The sequence below is a fragment of the Mycteria americana genome, chromosome 2, assembly GCF_035582795.1.
Source record: "Mycteria americana isolate JAX WOST 10 ecotype Jacksonville Zoo and Gardens chromosome 2, USCA_MyAme_1.0, whole genome shotgun sequence".
Taxonomy (NCBI): domain Eukaryota; kingdom Metazoa; phylum Chordata; class Aves; order Ciconiiformes; family Ciconiidae; genus Mycteria; species Mycteria americana.
The window spans coordinates 107413001-107431440 of NC_134366.1; the positions used below are offsets into that span (position 1 = coordinate 107413001).

General features: G+C 44.8%; 1 protein-coding gene across 1 annotated transcript in view; it reads left to right on the forward strand.

The window, feature by feature from the left end:
- Positions 1-310: 310 nt before the first annotated feature.
- TMEFF1 (transmembrane protein with EGF like and two follistatin like domains 1) overlaps positions 311-18440 on the forward strand; it is a 125162-nt gene continuing 107032 nt past the window's right edge. The window contains exon 1 of the mRNA XM_075494190.1: positions 311-877. Coding sequence (XP_075350305.1) covers positions 628-877 — 250 coding nt within the window. The 5' untranslated portion in view covers positions 311-627. The remainder of the gene's footprint in view (positions 878-18440) is intronic.

Sequence of the window (18440 nt, forward strand, 5' to 3'; positions counted from 1 at the left end):
CCGCTTCCATTCACCCGCCGGTATTACCCCCGCACGCCTGCCGGCGGTACCCACCACCGGCCCGGCCCCCCGCCGCGCCGGGGTCCCCCCACCCGCTCCCCGCGGGGGCGGCCCCGCCGTGCAGGCGGGCGCTGCCGCCGCCGCTCGCCCTGCCCGCCGAGCGAGGAGAAGCCCCTCACCTCCCCTCGGGTCCCGGGGGAGGGGGCTGCCATCACGTGTGCTTCCTCCCCCTTCCCTTCTCTCCTCCTCCTCCTCCTCCTCCTCCTCTCCTCCCCCCCCTCCTCCCCCTCCTCCTCCTCCCCCTCCGCGGCGGCGGCGGCGGCAGCAGCAGCCGCCTCGGCTCCGCTCCCTTTGTTGCAGGCGGAGCGGCGGCGCTGCCGGGCGCCGCGCACAAAGGAGCGCGGCCGGGGCGAGGCGGCCCCGCCGGCGGGCAGGCGCGGAGGCGGCCGCCGCACCGCCGGGCTGCGGGCGCCGCGCTGCACCGCCGGGGCCAGCCCTGCCCGCGGCCGGGAGGCGGCGGCGGCGGCGGCGGGTCTCTGCGGCCGCCGCGGCGGGGATGCTGAAGGTGTGCTCCGGCGCGGCGGAGAAAGGACGGTCCCGCCCGGGCGGCGCCGCGGGCTCCGGTTGATGCTGCGGGCCTGCCGCCGCCGCCATCCCGCTGCCGCCGGCGCTGCTCCTCGGCCGCCCCTCGCCATGCTGGGAGAGAGCCCGGCCGCCGCCCGGCCGCTCCTGCGAGCGGGACCCCCCCTGGCGCTGTGCTACACCTCGGCCCTCCTGGTGCTCGCCCTCTCCGCGCTGCCCGCCGGCCGCGCCTCCCACCCCCTGCCCGGCTCCGAGTGCCAGGGCGGCGGCAAGGGCAAAGGCATCAACTGCTCAGGTAATGCCCCGCCGGCTCCCGCGCCCACCCGTGCGGGCGGCCCACGCGTGCACGTGGGGGGCTGAGCGCGGCCCCCCTGCCCCTCCCCTCCCGGCCCGGCCCGGCCCGGCCCGGCTCGGCGCGGCGCGGCGCGGCGGGCGGCGGAAAACAAAGGAGCGGCGCCCGCCCCGGCCCCGGGTGCGGCGGGCCGGCGCCCCGGCCGGCAGGGAGATCCCCCTCTCCGGGGGCGGGGGGAGCCCCCTCTCCGGCCGCTCCCCGCCGAAGGGAGGGAGTTTGCCGCCGTCCCTCGGCTTTTGTTGCTGCCCTCCGCCCTCCGCGCTGCCGGCAGGTGCGCGCCCGCCGCCCCGGGGCTGCCCGCAGCCCGCCCCGTCCGCCCCGCCGCTCCGTCCCCGTCCCCGTCCTGCCGCGGACGGAGGGGGAAGAGCCGGGAGGCAGCCGAGAGCGCAGCCCCTTAGGGCGCTCGCACGGGCTGTTTCCTCGGTCTCTCTCTGTTCGTGTGTGCAGCCCAGACCCCAGAGCCGGGGTAGCCTCTCCGGCCGTCCTTCTGCCGGTTGCTGTGTAGATTTCCTCTGGATGAGGTGTAGACAAGTAGCAAAATACTCCGTGGTGTGCGCAGAGTAAGCGTTTTAGGGATTTTTCCTGCTTTGGTTGCTTGACAGGAGAATGCCTTATTATGTCTGCCCGTCCTATTCCTAAGTATGTGCTGGTATAGTGCAGTTTCAATGTAGATGAATTGGTTTGGCATGACAGCGGCGCGTTTTCTTCTATCTTGAGGGATATGGTGCTTTTCAAGTAGAACAAAGTAAATACGTACAATGTAAAGTTTGCAATTTGTTAGAAACACTGTTTTTTCTTCTAAAGCTAGTATTTAGAAAAGGGAATTTATATTTTTTTTTCTCCGAAAAATTGCCGTGTATGCCTCCTGCTGCTTTTTAAAACGATAGGTTTATTCCACTGCAAGGGTCGCCAGCGAGAGCTGCACAAAGTGCCTTCTCCAAGGTGATGAACGCTTCGTGCCCTGTGCTCAGAGCCCCCCCCTCCCATTGTCTTCAGCAGGATTTGGAAGGCACTTCCCATGGTGGAAGGAGCTCTCGATACCTCCCAGCATAGGGTCCCCAAACCAGGGAACAGCTTTCAAGAGATGAGTGAATGGAGTAGTGATCTTCCTCCCAATGACGTTTTGTAATACGGATAATGCTGCTAAAGCAGGCTATCGAATTCGCAGACCAGCAAACTCTGGCAAAACGATTTTGCAATATAATAAGTCTAACTTCTATTCACTCTTGATGTGCTCATTTGTTTTTCGTTTTAGCCGGTTTAGACATCTACTGTGTTAGTGTGAGAGACTACAATGCGACTGTTTTACTGCTGCCTGACTTTTTCATTCTGTTTGTATGAATATCATGGTTATTTTTAAAGAGAGGTTAATAGGTTAATGTGTCACTGGCGTTAGCGGCTTACCCATCAGAGACATGTGGGTCATTAGACCGCGGCATGTTCATAAATCAGTGAGATTAAATATGAAAGGCTGATGAAATATATGAGGAAGTTTGTAAGATAATGTGGAACGCACAGATACTGTTATTTAGAAACCATCACGGAAAGAGGGCTTTCCAAACTGGAATTAGAAAACCGTATGCTATATTGAAGACGTTCAGAATGATTCGGTTCTACTAAAAATAGGCAGAAGCAAATGTAAGTGCTATATATGTACATACGGCAGGTGCTGTTTTTAGTGTAACTACAAAAATATGGAAGGCAAATTTCATTTAAAAATGCAGTAGTCGGATTCTGCTATGTGTTAACTGTTTCATGCAAAACTGCAGTGTTCCAGTTCTCAACATTAATTTTGAAAGAACTAATATCAACACCTAATATCTGGGACAGATTTTCCCCTCACTTACCTCTGCACAGCTTCATTAACTTGGACTGGATAAACTGCTCCCTGCAAAAGATGAGTTTCCTATACTTACATGTGGTGCCAGACGTTGGCATTGGCACCGTTCTCAGTGGACTGCTACCATGTACATTGCTATTTATATTGAAAGTTAAATTTAAGAACACTATTACTACTTTTTTTTTCAAGCATTTGGACTCTCTAAATTACTTCCCATACTCAGAGAAGCAAAATTCTTCTATCCTCTGTTATTTTGTCATTTTAATACTTGCATCAGTTTGACCTGCTGCCCTGGAGCAGTTTCTTATGCTTTTTGGGATGGTTCCTGAGCTTGTAACATTTCATCATCACTAGATTATGTAGCTACCTTTATTTTTTTGTTAAATTTTTAGGAAATGCTGAACTCCTCTCCTTTAATCCTGCAGAATATACTGCTTAAGAAAGAGTTTGCTGTAGCAAAAGAACATCGTAAGGTGAAGGACACAGGCAGATAACATGAAAATTAAAGATAGCTTTTTCAGCCTTGATTCTGCCCCTTTGGCACATGCATTGTGGTTCGGTCTTTTGTTAAATTATGATATAATTGCATCATCCCTGGCCAAGGGAAGAACATGAGGGAAAGGCTGTGGATGTTGTCTATCTAGACTTCAGTAAAGCCTTTGACACGGTTTCCCACAGCATTCTCCTGGAGAAACTGGCTGCTCATGGCTTGGCCGGGTGTACTCTTCACTGGGTAAAGAACTGGCTGGATGGCCGAGGTCAAAGAGTGGTGGTGAATGGAGTTTACTCCAGTTGGCAGCCGGTCACAAGTGGTGTTCCCCAGGGCTCTGTGTTGGGGCCAGTTCTGTTTAACATCTTTATCAATGATCTGGACGAAGGGATCGAGTGCACCCTCAGTAAGTTTGCAGACCACACCAAGTTGTGTGGGAGTGTTGATCTGCTGGAGGGTAGGAAGGCTCTGCAGAGGGACCTGGACAGGCTGGATCGATGGGCCGAGGTCAATTGTATGAGGTTTAACAAGGCCAAGTGCCAGGTCCTGCACTTGGGTCACAACAACCCCAGGCAACGCTACAGGCTTGGGGAAGAGTGTCTGGAAAGCTGCCTGGAGGAAAAGCACCTGGGGGTGTTGGTCAACAGCCAGCTGAATATGAGCCAGCAGTGTGCCCAGGTGGCCAAGAAGGCCAACAGCATCCTGGCTTGTATCAGAAATAGCATGGCCAGCAGGACTAGGGAAGTGATCGTGCCCCTGTACTCGGCACTGGTGAGGCCGCACCTCGAATCCTGTGTTCAGGTTTGGGCCCCCCACTACTATAGAGACATTGAGGTGCTGGAGCGTGTCCAGAGAAGGGCAGCGAAGCTGGTGAAGGGTCTGGAGCAGAAGTCTTATGAGGAGCGGCTGAGGGAACTGGGGTTGTTTAGCCCAGAGAAAAGGAGGCTCAGGGGAGACCTTATCGCTCTCTACAACTACCTGAAAGGAGGTTGTAGAGAGGTGGGGGTCGGTCTCTTCTCCCAGGTAACAAGTGATAGGACAAGAGGAAATGGCCTCAAGTTGTGTCAGGAGAGGTTTAGATTGGATATTAGGAAAAATTTCCTGACCAAAAGACTTGTCAAGCACTGGAGGAGGCTGCCCAGGGAAGTGGTGGAGTCACCATCCCTGGAGGTATTTAAAAGATGTGTAGATGTGGCGCTTAGGGACATGGTTTAGTGGTGGCCTTGGCAGTGCTAGGTTAACAGTTGGACTTGATGATCATAAAGGTCTTTTCCAACCTAAATGATTCTATGATTCTATGAATCTATGATCCTATATAATCAAGTGATTAGAGCAGGAAACAGAGAATTAAGACATAACTGGAGTTAATTGACGATGTGGACTTGTATGTGTTTGTTCATCTGTCAATCCATACTTTGCTAAGCTAGGAAAACTGAAATAGCCCCATTTTACCCAGAATGGGGTAAAATACAAGTTGGTGTTTCTTTCTGGAAAAGAGAATCTTAGAGTTGATGTTTTAGAGATGTTATATTATTCCCAGCGCTACCCGTAGTCGTCTTCTGTAACACTTCTGGTACTCACTGGCTGTCCATGAGTAGGGTGGCATGATGCTTGCTTCTCTGCTCAGGCTATAAGACAGTCGTGTCCTTAATAAAGGCTGTGAACTACAAGGGGTTATTAAGCATCCCAAGTGTAAAGGTAAGTACAAAATGTAGTTAGTTCATGAGCTTCTAATCTGCCAGTAGACCCAAGAGACACACACACTGCACGTGGGCATCTTCAGTTTCAGTTTCACCCCGGCTGAATCTCCGGTGCGAGATACGCGCCACTCACACGTGTGGCAGCCACAAGGGTTGCAATTTGATCGTAACTGACCAAACGCTGAGGACTTTGGTGAGAGGTACACAGACTTAACAAGAGAGATTGCTCAGTGCATTGGTTTGGATTTGTGCACCTGGGATTTTGATTAACAGAGATATGTTTCTGTTGGTAAGCCTTTCAGCTTGCTGCTCCTTCATGTGATAAAATATGCTTGTTGGGGATGATTCCACACACCTCCGATGAGTCTCATATGCCATATGCTGCCCCCGGTTTCTTAAATTCTCTTTGAGTGAAGTGAGTAAAGATAAAATTGTTTCAAGATAGCTTATTGACGATTGAATGAGGTCAAGGAAAAATTAAGGACACCTTCTCTTTCACAGAATTCCTCTTGTGAGGGGTATGAATGCTTTTCTTTTGCACAGTCATAACTTGTCTGAAATAGTTTGTAGATAAAAGTAGATGGAAATTACTGATTAGGGGGAGGGAAGGGGATGGAGGGACAAAGGAAGGTATCCATCCTGTGATAGGGTGATGGCTGAGTGTATGATGGGCTGTTTATTGAGCATGGAAGCACAAGCTGTCAAAAAGCTTGTACATTTTTAGACAGAACAGCAGAGAAAGCTATAGTGGAGCCATCCTTCACCATATATACATTATCTTAACTTTCAATATGCTTTAGAGAAATGGTTTCTGCCCTGAAATAACTCATGGAGTAAATTAGACAAACAGAGAATGTGGAAACAGTAGAAAAAAGAGAGAGGTGAAGCAGAGAACGTGGTAAGCCAACAGGAGTACAACAAGCACGAGCAAAACTCATGTCTTTTGATATTTTCAAATGTGGTAGGATGAGAAGGGAGGGGTAGACTTTGTCAGTGGGGTGAAAGCATCTGAAGGCTGGACAACAAGAGTGGATCCTGAAGAGGGATGGGAGTGGAAGGTGTTGACTGAGCAGAAGGGAGTGAGGAAGCAGTATGAGAAAAGATATGCAGTTGAGAGTGGGAGCAACTCAGAGAAGATGGACAAGGGTGGCAAGAACTGGCCACGCCATATGCTTTTGTTTTCCAAGCATGCCTTTTTCTCTTGTGTGAACAGGGTTTTAGAGGAAGAAGAGTTGGGAAGGGCACAGAAGGTGAGTGAGATGAGCAACAGGTGATCTAGTTTAAATGCAGATAAGGCAGGAACGTCCATGAGCGTGATCATAAGTCTGTGTAGTATAATAACAGAAGAGAAAAATTGTATTAATTATTGATTACTGCCCACACCCAAAGAGGGAACAGTGCATTAAAGTGGGGCTACTGTCACTGTTACTGGAGATGCATGTGGTACCATAGAGAAATAATACTTCTTTTTGTCTCATCCTTGCTTCTGTCTACTTTGCACCATTGACGAACGTGGTCTAATTCAGAATTTGCAAGTCTTTTTTCTCAGCATCTCCTGCTGAGGTAGTTGTTCCCCCATATCCTTCATGTGCAATGGAGGCCGTTTGATAGGGACTCTTTGTTTCCATTACTTTGTTAGATGCCATCGAGTCTGTTCTCCAGACCCTGTAGCAGGGATCCCAAAGCTTACTGTCGCTGGATACCAGTGCTAGCAGAAGAGACACAGCATGCATATTTCAAGAAAAAAGTTATCTGCTCAAGTCTTGTTTGGGTAGCACTTTGATATGGTCCATGTAACATATTTGTACCTGCTGTAATCGGGTTAGAATCTTAGAAATTAAGAACATATCTTCTGCATTTGGTGTGTGGGCTACCAGTGGTGCTGTCTTGTTCAGTGCTTGACAGCTTGTGGGGATGGTGGGGAATGGCAAAATCTGAGGTCATGGGGGCCAAACCACAGCAGGGGAGTACTTGGAATACTTTGCCTTGGCAGGAAACCGTCTCTGCTCGAACGTTGCCCTTGCCTTTGCTAACTCTGCTTCCTTCCAAAAGGGTTTGACGGTGGCAGAATGAGACATTGAGAATTTTAAAAGTGCTAAAAAACTAAATGAACAAGATTATGGTAGGGTTAGAAACACAACATTTGGGGCACAGGCTCTAAATGCCTAAGGAAACAGTTTCCTAGGGATATGATTATTCAGTCACCTTTGCAAGGGTCTCTTTTTCAGAAGCATCTAAGATATGTCAGCACTGAGGAGAAGGGACACTTTCAAAAATGCTGTCTGTAGTTATCGACAAATTACAGTCTTAGGGCTCAAACCAGGATGAACTGTCACTGCTTTAAGGCATGTTACCTATTATGTGCGAGCTGTTGTAGCTGAAAACTTCACCTTTTTCCTTAGGATAAGAAGGAGTCTAAAGCTACTCACATCTGGTACATCTACACTGTGAGGTGAAGACTTGAGTTTACGAGTGGGTTGGCCAAAATGAGTTTTATGTATGCTCTTTCTCACTCTAAGCTTGTGTGTTGTCTGAAGTGTGGGTCTAGACTGTCACTGCAGCTCCCCTGGCCCTGCCTGTGCCCAATCCACATGGCAGATGTGAACACAGATTTGGGAGGATATAAACCTCAGGCAGTCCCAGCCTTTGCAGCTCGGCCTTGGTTTCTTCCTGGGCTCAGTGGGGACTCTGGACCAGAATGAGATGTGGCCTCAAGACTGGCTTTTATCCATGCTTATCTGCTGGAACAGACATACCCTTTGTGGTTTTTGTGAAGATTAAGTGGGTTGAGGGGTTTTTTTGGTATATCATTCTAAGGTACACGAGGCCAAAACAATTTGTACTGAAGGTATGAAGCCACATTGGCAAGAATGTAAAGGCAGGGGATGGAAGAGACGTACAGGTTCAGGTAAATTAGCCTGACTGTTTTAAGAAATACACATCTTTTGTATGTTTGCGTAGATAAACTTGATCTGAAATGGTATACGGGACTAGAATAATTGGTTATTTTATCTAAGATACTATGACTTATGTTCCTGTAAATGAATTATAGCAGTCAGGCCAAATAAACTGTGATATGTGTTTGTGCCAATTGAACTTCTGAAGTAAATGATCTAGAGTCAGTCAGGTTACATGTCACTTTGAGAAACTATCGTAAGGCATGAATATAAATCAACTATAAGTAAAAAGTAAAAAAAATTATTAAAAAGAGAAATTAAAACTCAGACAGTAACATGCATGTATTTGTTTCCCTTTAGTGTAATTACCTAGACATAAAATATCCTTGCAGTACAGATTCTTACGCTGATTAAAGAGCTGAAAGGTAATTAAAGTAGACTTGAAAGTGTCAGAATAGCAGAAAATCATCTTGTAACAGGTGTCACTCCATCATTGTCACTAGTGGGAACTGGTAGTGTGATGGAGCAGTCGAGGCTTGACTAAAGGGACTGGTTTGAATCAAATTTCTTTATAATTTTTTGAAAAGGGGAAAAGAAAATATTGCCAAGAAAACATTCTTTCTGTACCAAGACGTCTCTGATAATTCCTGTTAAAGAGAGAACAAGAAGTGCCTTTATTAAGAGCAGTCTGGCCCTTTTCTTGCTATTGATGTAAGGATAAGTATTTTGTACTTATAGCCTGCTGGTTTTCTTCTAGAGTTGACAGTAGACTGGATAAAGGGAAGAGTTAATATTTACTTGGACTCTAAAAAAAAGAAGCTGTGGTCAAGGTCTTTGAGTAGAGAAGTACGAAAGTAGAGAACCCCACAGATATCGACAGGAGGCTCGATTTATCCTTTTCCTATAAAGAGATTATCACGTTCCACCATTGATCTGTCAACTGAAAGTGCTTGTGACTTTTCCAGCCTGTGGTCAGACTTTGGCGAGTGTCCACAAAGCAGGTAGTGGCAGTAGTTCCCAGAATAACAGTAGCTGTAACATTTGGGGAAGAAAAAATGCTGAGCACCAGGGATGTTAAAAAAGGATCTGTTCTTCTGACTCTAGACTACTGCTTATCCTTCTTGGTAGATCCCTACAGATGCTGTGGAGCGAAAGTGGAGATAGAGGACATGTTGGCATTTTTGAGGTGAAAGCCTGCCTTTTTCTAAGCAATCTGTAATATTCAATAGAGCTGAAGACCAAGGAAGTTCTTTATAAATTATTCTTAAAAAAATCGTTCTGTCCCAAGAATAGCTTTAGATAATAAGAAAATTATAATTAAATACTGTGCTGTAAAGTAAATAGTCCTCTCTAATTGCTGTAGTTTATTCTGAGATCATCTTGAAATTCTAACAATTTAGAAATACAGAGAAATACGGGAAGAAAAAGAGAAAGGGTGTGAGAGAGTGGAGTTGTATTTTGTGGAGCTCCTAAGTGTGTAGAGAAGGGCTTGTTTGACTAAATCAATCCATAGTAAATTTTATTTTATGAAACCAGTTCTTGGCAAAATGGGTCGTCTTTGTGTGATATTTTTCTTCCAGAAAAGGATAAGAAGATACAGACAAAATCTGGTTAGGAGTAAGTCCAGCAATCAAAATTGTGATCTAATGAAATTAAAGTTTCCTGGAGAACCTTAAATCTGTCCCTTTGTCTTGATGTATCCAATGAGCTCCAACGTATCTTTAGTTCTAATTTAGTTCACAGATGGCTTCAAGGGGATCCGAGAGCAGAATAATTTCATCTTGTATTATTGGGTAGATCTCTAGTGGTGCCATTAGTTTTTTATATATTTGGGATTTATGGGTCATACGCTCTTCAATTTATTTATTTGTTTGTTTGATTTGAAAAAGAAAAAATATCAGGTCTTTTTTTTTTTTTTTTCTCTTAAAGATTCTTACCAGGGAACCTTTGCCTTCTTTGGAGTGGGGAGCAAGATGCCAGTGGAGCTCTTTGCTAGAAGAGTACCTAGAAGACTTCTGTTCTTGCTACCCAGTTACACCTCGAGACCTGGCTGGGTGTGGGCTGGGAGACTGACCAGGCTCTGCATGCATTTGCATATATATTGCTAATGTGAATTTCTCTGTTTAAGAGAGCAATTTAATGTTACACTGATATCAATGTTCAATTTTTTTAAGTTGCTCTAAAACTGCCTCATTGGTCATAGCGCGGTTTGTGAGGAGGTGGTGTTTGACTAGCAAATCAGGATTTATTTTAGGATAATTTAAATTCTCATTATAGTAGACAATTGCTAAGGACTGAAAAGACAGGACTTTCCTGATAATAGATTATGCGTTACAGCAACAGTGCTTAAAGGATCTGGTTCAAAATAAAATTAAATCCTTGTAATACCTCTCTTTTGACTTAGTATTATAAAAATAAATTTAGTTGCAATTACAGTCTTGAAACACCCACATTATATAACCATGTTCAAGCTGGCAGGATCCTCATCCATGCTTCAAAAATAGTGTTAATTAAGACCAGCAGGAAAACATGTGAAAATGAAAAAGAAGAAAATCAGGAACAAGACAGAACTGTCAGTAATTTTTCTGAAGGGACCTGGCTTCTCTCGGTAGCTGCCAGCTCCTCCCCTAGCCCGTTTCTACCAGGCTGAGACCTCGCCGTGCTCCTGTATGTCTTAAATAGGTGCAAACCTCCGTGTGCTTTTGTAAGACGCATAGAGCATCCCGTGGGGTGCAGCTGAAGAAGACAGGTACGATGTTCCTGACAAACAGACAAAAGGGTGTTCGGGACACGAAATGGTCCTTCTCAGGTTTGGTCTGGAGGCCAAAACCTCCTGAAATCTGGCTCTGCCTGGCCGCAAAGCCTCGGTAGGCAGCCTCGTTCCAGCTGCCTGGCTTGCTGGCAGGTGACAGCCAGGGTCCTCAAGGAAAGGCCCTGGGGCATCTCCTCTGCCTCACACCAATCTCACGGGATCAATGTAGAAGCAGATGGGGTGAAGGGGGGTGGCCAGGCGAGCCAGAGAGCTGGATCTGTGCAAACTCCAGTTAATTTGCCCTTGATCACCATAGTGTGTTCGAGGTGAACACGAAGTGCTCAACTTCAGGAGCTCCAATTGCTTCACCCCAGATCCGGCCCTGATTATTTCCCAGACTGGCACATTTCCACTCAGCTTCGGGAGTTTGACACATTTCAGTGTTCACCTACTGCTGACCAAAAAAATCCTGCTTTAAGAAGCGTTTAACCGGTCTCAGTTACTAACTCACGTGAGCACTGCATCTGATGATGGAAGAAGAAACACACAGCCCCCAATGAAATCATGCTGTCACATCTACTTGCATATGACTATCGAAAAACTTCTATAAACACACGTATTTCAGCAGCGGGTGAGAAAGTGCTCTGTTGCTTAAACCTGAAGCATACAGAGGAGTTTGTTGTACCTTACAAGAATTTTACTTGCTCTCCTACTCAGAGACTTTCACATGCAGTTTCACATATGACTACAAAGAATGAGTGATTCGATAAGCGTCATGTGCAGAAGTTGCTAAATTTCCTCTAAATTTTTAAACCAAACAAGAATCTTAACAAAAGCAGCATAAAAGCTTGAGATATGGGCTAGGTAAAGGTGTCAGTGCATATGCAGAAAATGCCCCAAATAGTCTAGGCATTCAAAATGAGTGCGTGCTTTTGAAAAATGTGAGTTTTAATCCGTAAGGGTGTCCATAAAACACAAAACCAAGACATAAAGGCTTTAGCTGGTTGATGGAGACAGCTCAAACAGTGTTTTCAACAGGTATTTCCATAGAAAGTTTGAGAAAAAATTGTCGCCGGATAGCAGTTTGTTGCTCTAAAACTCAGGGAAACATTGATCTAATTAAATGTTTACATTTTGCTAATGAGTATTGACTCTGATGGTGTGCTGCCTTTATCTGATCCCTCTGGGAGAGGCAGAGGTCAGTGTGTTGTGCTGAATGGGTTCTCTGGGGCAGAGGAGAGCTGCAGAAAATCCTTAGAAAGATGAAAGAAAGGGGACCCCCCGAGCGATACCACCATGTGCAGTGGTGGGCAGATGAACGGTTACTTTCCTAAAGCACCGCGTCCCTCCAGCAGCTTTTCCTTCATCCTCCACCTCTCACAGAAGTTTACCTAGACAATTCTGTGAGGCAGAGTTCCTTTTCCCCGTCTTGATTGGAAGTATAATTTTATGGAAGTATCATTTCAAGGTTATAAAAGTGAAGATAAAATAGGCAGGCTCTTGTTGAGGTTATAGAAATTTTTTCTCGTATAAAACATGGGTTGGGAAGGCAATTTATTACGTTGTATTTCTTCTCTGTTTAACTGCAAAGGATGTCCTTTCCTTTGCTTGCGCAAATGTTTACACCTACAAAGAATGTCTTTGTGAAAATAGTTATATGCGTTTGAAATGTGCAAAATTGCTTCTGAGCTGATACTCTTTTTCACGTCAGAAACTAGTGGCTATGATAGCGATGAAACAAAAATTTGGCTAGGAAGCACGAAGAACAGCTGCCTAATTTTTTTTTTTTTTAAAGTGAGAAGAGGTTTATCGTTATCTCGATGCTCTTTGTTAATACCTCTGTCTGCAATACAGAAGAGTTATCCAGGTGAGAGAACATAACCTCCACATTTGCAAGTGATATTCGTGCTGCTGCCTGAGCAAACAAAGAGGATCACTGGAACCAGACTCCGAATTTGAGTGTTTTGGGTGATTTATCTACCAGATGGTAAATGCAGTCCAATGTAAAAAATTAGTCTGGGAGCAGGGAATCAATCATCCAGCACACTGATCAGCAAAGGGATTTGGGTGTTATAGCAGAAAAATTAATGAGCTGGCAATCCATTGCAGAGCAGCATTAAAACAAAAAGATACTACACTGTAATAAAAGAGTCCTCACCCAGAAGACAAAAGAGATGAACATACTGCTTTGTTAGACACTTGATAAACCTAGTCTAAAGCAGTGTATTAGATACTAAAACCCTAATATTATTCAAACATAATGATTACAAAGTTCAGTATCAAAATCTGGAAATCAGAGTTAATTTAGGAAAGTGAAGTTTTTCACTGCTTTCACATTTGTTTCCTAAATACATAGGCTCTTCTGTCATAGGAATTGCTTATTTGTAGTCTATATTATAGTAATAGATATTTCTATGCTATTTAAAGTCACAGTACAGTGCATTCAGAATTACCTAATGAAAGATTATAAGATACCAATACTAGTTTATGCCATAATTATATCTTTCTATAAAAATCTTGAAAATGTGTCCCTAGCCTCTTTCAGTTGCTCAGGCTACAAGAGGTCCAAATAGCTTCACCACCAAAAGCTCTTCATGACTTTTCTCTGATTTCTCATGGGAAGCCATTGAGTCTCCATCTAGAAAAGACTAAGAAAAGGTGGCTCCTGTGCTCAATTTCCACTTTTTAAGTTTGTTTTTTTTTTTTTAATTCTAAGGATTAGGTGCATGCTAGGCTCTTTGGGAAATGGCAGGATGCACAGGCTGCTTCTGCAGGGAGGAAGGGCAGCAGCAGGGTCTGGCCGTGCTGGTGTGGGGCCACTTGACACAGGTGGAAAATCTAGCTGTGGGTCCCCTCTCAAGCCTGAGGCATCAAAGTTAATTCTGCGACTGCAGGTAGCTGAAAGAAGTAGGTTGGAAAATACCTCTTTTCTACTGTGGAAAGCTACCTAAAACTGCTCTTGTGTGTCCTCTGTGAGTAACTGCTTTTATTTCTGAAAACAGCCAAGAAGATAGGAAACCTTAATGCCATACTGTCCTCCAAGTTTGGCCTTCTCTTGTTTGGTTTGTTTTTTTTTCTTGGGGGTGGGGATTGGTAGGTTGGTGAACAGCTAGCGAAGCACACAACAACATGATGTCCCTGTACATCATACAAATGTAATCCCCAACTTGTCTTTCACTTACTTAGTATTTCCTGCTTGTGTTTTGGGGTTTTTTGGTTTGGTTTTGGTTTGGGCTTTTTTGTTTTAAATGATTCCTGAAGAAAGATTTCTACAAGCACAGGGGAAAGGAGCTGATGGTCTGACTACCTAAACAGTAGAGTGAAGCCCACTACCTAAGGAACTTTCCAGAAGTGCTGACCGCTGCTTAAAATCAACAAGAGCTCCTAGGTCATGGTCCCTGTGAAAAACAGATTTCTCTATGTACAGACTAAGCAGTAAGAACCTGCAAATATTAGTCTCGTACAGCTCTACAGATTAGGGGTGTAGAAACAATGAGTTTCCATAGGCTTGCAGGAGCTGCAGCCAAGCGCGTACCAAAGTGATGGACTCGATTGCCTACGTTTCTCCGAGCCACAAAGACATGTTTGCCTTAAAATCACGCAGAGCCTGTCAAAGTAGTTTCTGATGCTGTGCTGGATTATACTTACACAGCTCCAGTGCTAATCAAGTTCAGCCTGGGTACAAATAGGAACTGTACCTCAGTCAGTGTTTGTGTATCTCAGGGCTGGAATGGGCCTTTTGTTTCATTTCAGTTGCATGGGCGTGAGACAAAGGGCAGAATTTAGTCACGTGCGTATTTACACGTGCATATTTTTCTCCTGCTATATTTATATGGAGATTTTTGCTGGCTCTATGTTTTCTGCCATTTTGGATGTGCGCAACACTGTTAAAGATGGCTGACCGAGGCTGTAGCCTGAGGGTGCCTGTGGCCCTGCGTTCAAACAGAAAATGCCGATTAAATTCAGATTGGCAGCGACGCAAGGTCTATCAGGGCCACGGCAGCAAGGTGATTCAGAGCAGGGGCGATAACGTGTCTGTGATCCTGGTCTTGTGCCCCTCCTCACCCCGTCCCCCCGGCCGGGCTGGCTGTATCTGGGGGGAGGAAGGGGCTCCGCTCCTTGCTCACTTGGCCAGCTGCTGGAGGACGCCTGCAAAGTCAAGTTGTCCTTTGCAGTGCCTAGGCGAGGGCAAAATGAGAGCCAGCAAGTCAAAGTTCCTTGATTCTCCGCTGTACACCAGGTAATAGCAGCTAATTTATGGCAATTAGGAAGTCTCCCTCAAGAGCCGTAAGCTGACACCAGGCGTATTTTGGCAGTGTCCCCGCTAGCCGTGCTCCTCGGCCCCGGGAACCGCAGGGAAGACAACTCATGAGCTGGCTAATCCGCCGTTACATTTGCCGAGGGGATCCCCGGCGGGGAACCATGAATAATTTCCACCTGCTTCGTACTGAGCGACTGGCATGATGGGAACTGGGGGAGACGGATGAATATACTGCAGGAGAGGTGGCCTCCTGTCAGTCCTTTAAATAAGGCTTGTTTCTTAGTCCGAAATGCTGGGCATCGCAGGTCTAGCGGCTTTGTCCGGCTTGCCGGTGTGGTGGGCTGCAGAGATGCCGTCGGCTCCGAGCAAGCCGGAGGTCATCGGTTCTCTGCAAACCTGGCAGCTCTGCCAGCCCAGACATCGCTAAAAGAGACGACGAGGCAGGAGAGCGTGCCTTGCTGTATGGATGCCGCGCTGTAGCCCGACTATAAACTCCCGGCTCCTGAAAATCCTTTCAAGGCTGGCAAAGGGGGTTAGCATTAGCAGGAGCTTTGGGAATAGTATTTCTCCTTGTGTTTCAGTAAGGATAAACGAGCAGGCAGAGAGGAATTATTAGCTATAGATTTAGCTGACAAGAATGCGTACGGGAGAAAAACGTATTTCAGGAAGCTGAGCAACTCCTCAGCGGTGATTTGTTTTTTAGAGGCGTAATATAGTTGTTGAAGTTTGAAAGGAACGGAGCTGGTGGCTCAGGTCCTTCCTGGTTTCTGTAACTTACTGGAATTACCCGAATTCATTAAGAAACCTGAACGATCAGCCGGGGGCTTGTTTGTTTGTTTGTTTTCTCCCTGTGACTTTTATGTGGCTGGTTATTTTGTTACTTTTCCAGCGGTTTTCTGACTGTTTAATTACGGTTTTCAAAACTAGCTCTAAATAGCATAGCGTATGGGTGTTTGGAGGAGAGAGTTTGTGGAAACCTAATTATGCTCCAGCACTATTCATACTGCTTATGTTTCAGGGATATTACCCAAGAGTTAATTTATTTCCTTTCTCTGTATACAAAATAGGAATCCACTGCTATTTTTACAAAGGTATGTGTATCATAAGAATGAACCACAATGATTTTTTAGTTTATAGATCTGTTAAAGGATTTTAATGAGACTGAACTGCAAGAGGAAACTGAGTTTTTTGTATTAATTTGGAAACTACCAGATTTAACTGTTATGTTTTAATCTCTTACATGGAAAATACTCTCTTCTTGGAATTAGCTTCTACATAATATTCTGAAAATAAAAAGGTACCTCGTCTTTCTTTTGAAATCAGTAACTACTTAAGATATTTTTATAAATTCTTGATTTTTATGTAGACTGGCAGGGTCTGTGGGGACCTGGAGGTATGATTCCCTCTAATTAGGTTTTGAAGCGTATCCCTGTTGTTTCCTTCTTGAAAAGGTCCATAGCTTTAGAACATTCAGTGCTGCCACTGAAATCGTTCAGACCACAAATACTGCAGCAGCCTTTCAATTTTTTTTGTTGGATAGCTCACCTTTTTAAGTAAGTCGGTGTGTCATTTCCAGTATCTAGTTAAGTTCTGTAACTTACTTCGAAATAGGTATTTCTTTCTGTGCTTTTAGATAGAGAGGTAATATTCCCACAAAAGAGCTTGTCATACCCACTGACTGTCATGCTGACAGTCTGTCATCCACGTGGCTGGAAGAGATCTCCCATGGAGTCGAGCCTCCTTGGGCGCTATTTCTGCACGCAACCCTACTCCTCAGAATCGCCCAGTTCTTTCTGATTGACCCCACTATATACTATTTGCTTAACCGTGTCTTACCAATGGAATTTAAAACTTTGTTTAAAAAGTTTAATATGCAGCTTATATTAAACAAAATAGAATAAAGAGAATGGACATTAGGGACATTATTGTAAATGTTCTTAGAATAATCTTGCTCTTATAACTTCTGTGTTCAGAAATTTCCCACCTCGGGAAGATAACCAGTAACTTTTTGGGATGTGTTTTCAAAGATCTCTAAAACTTACCCATGGACCAGACTAGCCTGAAAACTGCTTTACACTTTTTTTGTGATAATTAGACTTTAAGTTTGGGTGAAAACTTGGATGTTAAGAAAATAGTGGATTAGGGTACTTAGGTTTTTTAAATAGGACTTCATATATTCAATGAACAGCTTCCACTGCTGTGAGTTATTGCATCCCGCTTGAATTGCTTTGAGAAAAAAAGCATCCAGACAATGAGAAATGCCCAATTAGTGAATATGTCTGGAAAATCTGATTTGAGCAACTTGTCTAGCATTTCACAAGGACATAAAAATTATATTTGCTTGAATAACATTAATTCAGGAATCTTCTTGTTTCTGAGTACTTGATTTGCTCTTTTGTTATGGCTTTGCTTAACATAAGTTCCTTTGGAAAGAAAAAAATAGAACAACCCTCTCCAGTAAGAGCTAGGGAAAATACAGACATTTCACAGGATGGACTGATTTTTAAGTGGCTGTGAGGAAGGTTAAAACCATTATATCCTGGCAGAGACCTCTCACTTGAATTAATGGCATAATGGGTACCACTGAAAGTAGTTCTCCTCTGTCAACCAGCCACCTGAAAAACAGACACAGAATATTTCTATATACTTATGGAATTTTTCTATATACTTATACTATATTTCTATATACTTCTATATACTTTCTATATACTTATATACTTTTCTATATACTTATAGAATTTTTCTATATACTTATACTATATTTTTCTATATACTTCTATATACTTCTATATACAAAGGCCTAGCAACCTTGGGCTCTCTGTCCAGGCCGGGGATCCCGTGTTTTCCAGTGGTTGTTTTTTCACCATCCTTGCCTCTTCCACTCTGTGGTCCCTCTCCTCTGGCGTTCCTCGTGGTCTTCTTTCCACCTCTGCTGTACCTGCCAGCTTTCTTTCCTTTATAGTCAGTTCTTAGCTTTGTACTCGGACCATTTTCTGCTCTCGGGCAAGGAGACCACTGAGATCATACCAATATGACAAATACACAAGTTTGCCAGCGCTGATTTTTGGTGCTGAAGCCACAGCTCACCTGGGACACCACGAAGAAGGAGTGCATGGAAAGGGGAGCCTGTGACCAGTTTTTCTGGTGGCGTGCAACAGATAACCCTCTTCTAGCAGCTTAAAATTTCAGGTGGATTGGATATATTTTCACATAGCAGAATACAATGGCCTGAGCCTTGGAAATCATACCTCCTCCGCTGCACCTTGTATCTCGGCTCCTGCATGCAAACGTGGAAAAGCTCAAACACCTTAATGGTACAAGTTGCAATTTTGTTACTTAAAGAAAAAAAAGACAAAACACCGTATGTGCCCCAACTTCATTCTTAAAAACTACAGCTGGAAATTTTCTGTGAAAACAATGTATAAACAACTTAAGACATGATCTTATGGTGGAAAATTTTATACAACGTTAACTAAAAATACAGTTCCCAGCTCTGTGTATTATTGCAACTTCGGAGTTGGCAAGTTGCGTTAAAATCAAAGAACTCTGTATTTGCTCGAGAAGCT